The 7,575-nt window shown below is 44.6% G+C and overlaps 1 protein-coding gene across 2 annotated transcripts; it reads left to right on the top strand.

The window, feature by feature from the left end:
- The first annotated feature begins 4,484 nt into the window (after positions 1–4,484).
- Positions 4,485–7,575, top strand: LOC103708407 (aquaporin PIP2-4-like). 2 transcript variants are annotated; one of them, XM_008793314.3, is made up of 4 exons: positions 4,485–4,908; positions 5,133–5,428; positions 6,673–6,813; positions 7,173–7,575. In XM_008793314.3, the coding sequence occupies exons 1-4, from the start codon at positions 4,599–4,601 to the stop codon at positions 7,290–7,292; spliced, it is 867 nt and encodes a 288-aa protein (XP_008791536.1). In that variant the 5' UTR covers positions 4,485–4,598; the 3' UTR covers positions 7,293–7,575. The 2 variants fall into 2 exon arrangements, with proteins under 2 accessions (XP_008791536.1, XP_017698635.1); XM_017843146.2 differs by having other exon boundaries at positions 6,933–7,575.

Below are 7,575 nucleotides of genomic sequence, written 5' to 3'. Positions count from 1 at the left end.
AATCCCGGCAATTTGTGAATTTGCATTGAATCCTTCAAAGTCCGGTCCTCGATGAGGTAATGCAATGAAGAACTAGGTATTGAATCACGCAGCTGTTGAAGTCACAGAAGATTAGATTAGAGCTGAATTTATTCAATTGGCGCGGTTGGAGGTGGAAACCAATTCGTACGATCATTTGGATGCAAACACAATACACATTGTAGTTGAATATTCAGCAGCCAGGCAGCGTCGGCGGACTCCAAGCGGAGGGCGCGCGCCCCAAAGGCCGGGCATGCTTCCTCCCTCGCTCCCGCCAAAGACCAAAGGCCAAAGGCCACTGGCTTAAACGTACAAGAGGAAACCTTGGTTCCTATCGGCGTAATTTTAACCGTACGAGCCCGTTTCTGATGTTTGCGTGTTCTTCTTTGCATGATTCATCCAAACTTAATTTGTGGTCCAAAGCACCACTCCTTGTGCCACGTCGGTGCCGACGGTGAATGCAACTTTTGGACAAATAAGTTCAAAGCCTGCTATTATTCCTCTCCGTTCTCTTTTACGAGACGCGATTGTCTTCTTATTCCATGAATGCAACTTTTGGACAAATAAGTTCAAAGGCTGCTATTACTCCTCTCCGTTCGAGACGCGATTGTCTTCTTATTTCATGAATGCAACTTTCGGACAAATAAGTTCAAAGGCTGCCATTATTCCTCTCCGTCCTCCTTTACGAGACGCGATTGTGGTCCTCTTTTGTTCTTTTCTGGAAGGTTTTATGGTGAACATCTTTTGTATTGCTACGCTCCTGCATTAATTGGAAATTGCCAATCTCGCTGCTGTACGGGGCCACGCAGCATTAATTGACTCCAGTTTCGTATGCCGACACGATAGTCATGCGTTCTGGCAATGTTTTTTTTTTTTTTTCTGTTTTGTTTTTGAGATTTTATATCACATAAATTTTTCAACCGGACGATAATATGCTCTCAAGTGGTTCGACTCTATTTCGCCTACTACCAAGCGGAAACTTTTATTTTTCAGTCTCCCTGGTATATATGGTGGGTTTTGATATTCACTCCGTAACGGATACTGCGGTGCATCATTTGATAAGTGATGCCAAAAACGGCCCTCAACTGGGCCTGGATTGACCTGAACTGCATCCCAGTTTCATTAATGGTTGCCAGAGATATTAATTGAAGCTGCTCAAAAAGCTTGCATATTTTTCTGTGCTCGAGCATGTCTTGTAGATCGTTATCCTTACCCTCCCTCTATTGGGTCTACATTAGGTTCTACCCATTCCAAACATGGGGGGCTTGTAGTTTGTGGAAAATATTTCAACGTGCTTTCTGTGCATACATAAAGTTTATGATATCCATAACTATTGATTTAGCCACTTCATAATTAACCAACTTTCTTATTCGGTAACAAATTCTATGAGTTGCACCAATTTTTTCCTGACACATGGTGTGAGGACTATTCTTGTGCATACAACGTGAGCTCCTTAGCATTGCCCATAGTTTATACTTCAAGATTTGAGAGGGGGGCTTTCTGTTCATGCTATGTGGCATAATGGCTAAGAATAATAGCCGAACATTGATATTATTGTTTAAATCAGGTGAGGGTCCCAATCCGGTGATAAGTGGTTAGGCATAGGTCTTTAAAGTTGAGATACTTTAGCTCTATCTAGGGCAGCAAGCGGCTAATTAGAATCAGAGTGAGAGAGAAGCAATGTACTCCAAGGCGTTCTAGAGAGCTGATAAGCAAAAGAGAAAGAGGAAGGTGATTAAGGAGGAGACAAACTGCAATTCCTTGCTAGTGGACAATCTCAACGTTGCTCTTTTATTTCTGAATTGGACTGTAGTTATTGGCTTCGACCTAACCTAAGCCCGCACCCTAGCGTTTTTGCTGGGCAGGCTAGGTTTGGATTCGGTAGAAAAAGGCATTCTAACAAAATATTTTTTTAAATTTTTTTTACTTCGCCCACCGGCATTCTTTAATTAGAACTGATGGATGGCCTTGATCATTCTAACAAAATATTTTTTTTTTAAGTAAAAAAGGCATTTCAATAGTTCTAACGTGAGTACATGCTGCTAAGTCAAATGAAAGTAAAAGATACAAAAGAGAAAGTAAAATTATCAATGCCGTTCAGATAAATTTTTTGGAGTGACAGTTTACAAATGAGACGACTGAGTCTGCTATTTTATTTATCTTTCGAAACACGTGTGTTGTATGAAAAAAAAGGTAAGTTTTCTTTCGATTGCAATAGGAGCCGTCTGTAGTGCACCGCGGGACCGCTGGTGCTAGGATTACTCATATCGGATGGATATCATGTATACATAGGGCTGCAAATGGGTCGGGTCCTGAGTGACCCCGACCCGACCCGGTTTTTTGTTCGGGTCCTAATTTTGGACCCAGACCCGACCCGGTTGAAATTCGGGTCGGGTCGGGTCGGGTCGATGCCGACCCCGTCGGGTCATTCGGGTCGGGTCGGATCCGGATCCGATCGGGTCCGGGTTTGGGTCCGGTCGGGTCCATGAGATGAACAAGTTTTAACCCCAGAGCAAGCAAAGTTAAACAATTGTTTTCTGCAAGTTTTAACCTCATTTTGAGTGTGCAACGTTATATGTTAATACCTTGTGCCTCTTATACATCTTCATGGACATCTTTTCTAGTTCCTATCATATGTTTCCTTTTCATTCTTTGGCATAATTCCTTTTGCTGCTGGCTCTGATTATTTGCATATGGGTTTACGCTGTCCATGTCCGAATTATGTGGATAGTGCAAATTCCATTGACAGCTTCGAGGAGAAAATTCCATGCCTATTTCTGTTGCATCTGAAAAACTTGTCTAAATACTCAGCAGAGGAGAGTGTTTCTGGAGAGTAAAATGCACAATCAAGTTGATCGAGTAGAGAGCCAAAGCAGCTTTTCTTTGTTGTATGAATGCCAGGGAAAATCAGCTCCAGAAGGAAGCAAAGGATCTTTATATTTTCGTGAAGACTGTCTTGAGCAAAAACTTTTAGGAGAGGACAATGATGAACTGTGCAATGCTAGAACCAAGATTGGCTTTGCAAATTTAGACCCGATCTATTTTTCGGGTCGGGTCGGGTCGGGTCCCGGATCAAGATTGGATGGACCCGATCCGACCCGAAAAATAGATCGGGTCTAAATTTAGGACCCAACCCGGCCCCGCGGGTCCTAAAATTCGGGTCGGGTCGGGTCTAAAGCGGGTCGGGTCGGGTCCCGGGTCGACCCGACCCATTTGCAGCCTTATGTATACATAGAGCACGAGTTTTAATACTTTCGACATTGGATGTGACCTTAAGAGTTTTTCGTACCATACCATTGATTGTAGTGAGGAGAGTCGCGAAGCCTCCGTGGCTCGACACCACCGACCATGGAAATTAAGCGGTCTGCATCGGCAAGAAGGCAAATTGCAGCAAGCTTTTCCCAAAGTCCACAGAGTCCAGAGTCTTCCAACGCACCGCCAGGCCAACTTGGGCCACTCGTATAATAATATATTTTGGAAGCACTTCTCTCGAACAAGTGGGCAGTGATCTCCCGCGTGGAAGGCTTTAGGTGGCGCGGCCACGATGCCGTCCCACCAGGGGAAAGTTCGCCTTCTTTGGCAGCGAAAAAAGATGTAGATTGATTTGGACCGCAAAAATACTGTGCCTAACAATGGCTAGCTATTAGCTAGGATGAGCTCGCTCATTGAATTTTTTACTGTAGAAGGTTTCGCTACTAGATCTCTCTATTTTGTAGCAGCGAAATCTTTCATGCTAAAGCAGTCGACATGTCATCGCTTTCTGATGGAGTTATAGGTCATATTAATTGAGCTAGATATTTCAAGTGGTTAGGATAACTAGGATTGAATTGTCTGTTGAGTTAAAAAAATTAATGCAATAAGATGCTGTTATCTTTGTGTCCATGATAAATATTAATATCCCCTTAATCCCGTGACTGCAAGGCAGTGAAAGCGCTAGTTTAGACCAAATGTGTGGATACGCCTTCAGCCTTGCATCTTGTATTTGGAATTGGTTTTTATGTTGTTCACGGCGCATGTGCCTCGACTCTTGAAGGTGATGTCGATAGTACAAAACAAATGGCACCTTCAAGGCATCGGCACGAAGACCTTTTGAACCATCTGCGATAAATTTCAATGGATCATTTTGGCTTTTTCTTGAAAATTAAACGTAGTAAAACAATGCCATGCCATTCAAACCATGTCAAGAGCCCAGGTCTCGGCGAGTCGAAAATGGACCATTCCAGCAAAAACCAGAAGTCTTTTTTCCAACAATACTTTTTTCCAGGAAAAAAAAAGGACATCGAGTTATAACTATGGGTATACAGCGCTGGGCATGTCACAAATATGGTGGGTGGCTGGCCCACAAAGAGAACCAGTTAAGCGATGAGGGATTGATCGGTCTGGGACGGCAAGTTGTAGTCCCCACTTCCACACCCTTGAGACCCTCATCGGATGACCACCACCCTCCGACCCCCCTATAAATACCCTGGCTCTCTGCTCACGCTTGACCCAGTTGTAACTCCGGCAGCCATTCTTCCGTCTATCTGATTTCGATCTGAAAAAAATTTTAGTTGCCCCAAAGGATACATAGGTCGAGATAGATGGGGAAGGACATGGAGGCTGGGGCTGCTGGGTTCACGGCGAAGGACTACACGGACCCGCCGCCGGCGCCGCTTATCGACGCGGAGGAGCTGACCAAGTGGTCGCTGTACCGGGCGGTGATCGCGGAGTTCGTAGCGACGCTGCTGTTCCTCTACATCACGGTGGCGACGGTGATCGGGTACAAGCACCAGTCCGACCCCAACGTGAACGGCACCGACGCCGCCTGCAGCGGGGTCGGGATCTTGGGCATCGCCTGGGCTTTCGGCGGGATGATCTTCATCCTCGTCTACTGCACCGCCGGCATCTCCGGTGGGTGTCACTCTCACCCTCGCAGGCGCAATTAATATCTCTTCTTCGAAACTCTTTTTAAGGATTCTTTAGTTTACAAATGAAACGGAATTAATGGAAGAAAATAAGATCTTTTCTCCGTTCGCGCTTAATCTTACATATATATATGTAGCCCATAATCCTCGCATATGGTTGCATCCTGTTGCTTATAACGGTGGGGTGCGTTCTTGTGTGCGCGCATGCAGGCGGTCACATAAACCCGGCGGTGACGTTCGGGCTGTTCCTGGCTCGCAAGGTCTCCCTGATCCGAGCCCTTCTCTACATGATCGCGCAGTGCCTGGGAGCCATCTGCGGCGCGGGGCTCGTCAAGGGCTTCCAGAAGGCCTACTACGTGCGCTACGGCGGCGGCGCCAACGAGCTCAGCTCCGGCTACTCCAAGGGGACGGGACTCGCCGCCGAGATCATCGGCACCTTCGTCCTCGTCTACACCGTCTTCTCCGCCACCGACCCCAAGCGCAGCGCCCGTGACTCCCACGTCCCGGTAATATAATTCTACCCCTCCATTTGCGGCAAAATTTTTTTTTTTTTGTTTTATTACTTGCCAATTACCATCATTGTTATATATATATCGTGTAAAAATGGTATTTTATATAACTTTAGCATAAGCACATCCTGCCAAGTCAAATAAAAGTAAAAGATAAAAGAAAGACGGTAAAACTGTCACTGTCATCCAGATAAATTCTTCAAAGTGTCGGACTACAAATAAGACGACATGACGTAGTATGCTAGTTTGTTCATACATGTGCTGTTTGTAAAGAAGTAAACCATCACCGTTATTTTGAGAGACGGGTTAAGGCATCCAAAACAATCGACTGTAATTTCAGTTTAGCCAACAAGTGGGTCCAAGTTGGGTCTGGTCTAGCTGGTCCCGAGTGCGTCATGGCCAGAATTTCAAGTCTAAGATTTAGGCCCACAACACTAGGGTCTGTCTCCAAGTTCAGTAAGATTTGGTTCAATTTCGCAGGATCCATATCCCCTTCCCCCACCCCAAGTAGGACCTTAACTTGATACGCTGAGGGAAGGATCGAAAAATTCCTAACCTTAACCTAGTTGTACCTTTTCAATTGGTATCATGCTCGTAGAATAAATTTTCATGCTAGCAATCCGTGTCGTTCATAAATGAGTGAGATCATGAAGGGATGGGCCCCAATCGTGATGCTGCGCAGCCATGAATGTGGATGCGTCTAACTAGAAATATCTAGACTCGTGCGATAGGTATATAGCTTTGCCTTTGTCCTGTCGGGGGATGTAATCCGTGAGTTAGGTTAAAAAATTTATATTCGGCCCATACTCGACGGGTGCTTAGATTTGGTCTTCGTGTTTTAATTGCTCAGTTCAAGCCTCGAGGAGTTAGTATTTGGTGAGGTATTTCCTCACTGTATTGAATACGTCTTGCTACATAACTAGCCAAAGAATGGATGCAGCGAGAGAAATTAATCACGGAGAATTATTTCAACAGTTTTTCATTCGCTCGATCGTCTGTCGCAACACGAATGAGGTGGTGATGGCAGAGCCTGTGCTGCCCCGAACATGAAGTATTTTAGAAGATTCGCCGGTCATATTGGTAGAAGGTTAATTTTCAGTTGAATGCTGCTGCAGTTATCTTTACAACGATCCTTCACTTTGACAAATTAAATTGTTATATATGAATTGTTCTTGGCTTATACGACAACAATATTTTTGGGTGTCTTTTTTAATCTCTGTTGGTTTCCAATATCTATCCAGGTTTTGGCTCCACTTCCAATAGGTTTTGCGGTGTTCATGGTCCATCTAGCCACAATCCCGATCACGGGGACCGGCATTAACCCTGCAAGGAGTTTCGGAGCTGCCGTAATCTATGATAAGGAGAAGGCATGGGATGACCAGGTACATTTGCTACGAGGGCATTGCCTGCATAATCTTTAATGTATCATCTTTTCCTACCTTTAGGCAGCCATTCTGAGCTTCATTTCTATTTCATTTGCCATTCCACACCTTTTCTCTAGAAATCAAACGATGCTTTCTAGCTGACGAATTGCAGTCGTTGAAAGCAATATCCGAACCCTATAGATGAACAGACAATTGGAGGTTGCCAAATGTACATAAAGAGTAGTGCCATCATTCAATCGACAAGCCAATCAATTTACTTGGCCTGGTCGTTTATTTCCAGTACAATTAGCAGCCAACTGCTCGGAGAAGCAGCTGAAACTTATCAGATTTTTTTTTTTCGTGTGCGCGCATTGCAGTGGATCTTCTGGGTGGGTCCTTTCATTGGTGCCGCCATAGCCACAGCTTATCATCAGTTTGTCCTTAGAGCTGGCGCTGTCAAGGCTCTCGGGTCTTTTAGAAGCAACGCTTCATCCTGAATTCTGTTCTTCTCCAGCTTTGGTGGTCATTGAAGGAAAAAAGAAGAGCAGAATTTTGATGGGTCGGCACCATTTCAGTCTTTCGCTTGTCAATAATGCAAATCAACAAGTAGGCATATTTTTACCATTGCCCCAGCGTTTGTTAAGTATCTATGTATGTGCTCCTGGTCTTCATAAAATGTAATAAATTACGGGCTTCCTTGTTATTTGAGAGCACCCTTCCATGCATGTATCTTTGGCAAACCGTTTTGTAGATTCTGAAAATTATGTGCTTTTGGTTGAG

The sequence above is a fragment of the Phoenix dactylifera genome, chromosome 2 (genome assembly GCF_009389715.1).
Source record: "Phoenix dactylifera cultivar Barhee BC4 chromosome 2, palm_55x_up_171113_PBpolish2nd_filt_p, whole genome shotgun sequence".
NCBI classification, from domain to species: domain Eukaryota; kingdom Viridiplantae; phylum Streptophyta; class Magnoliopsida; order Arecales; family Arecaceae; genus Phoenix; species Phoenix dactylifera.
Note: the sequence above shows the minus strand (reverse complement) of the source record. Positions and strands in the feature narration are given on the sequence as shown.

What these genes read in the sequence shown, in the direction of transcription:
- LOC103708407 (XM_008793314.3), top strand. Translation starts at nt 4,599, where the DNA reads ATGGGGAAGGACATGGAGGCTGGGGCTGCTGGGTTCACGGCGAAGGAC. An exon ending in CCCGTGACTCCCACGTCCCG is followed by an intron (nt 5,429 to 6,672) that starts GTAATATAATTC and finishes ATATCTATCCAG; the next exon opens with GTTTTGGCTCCACTTCCAAT. An exon ending in AGAAGGCATGGGATGACCAG is followed by an intron (nt 6,814 to 7,172) that starts GTACATTTGCTA and finishes CGCGCATTGCAG; the next exon opens with TGGATCTTCTGGGTGGGTCC.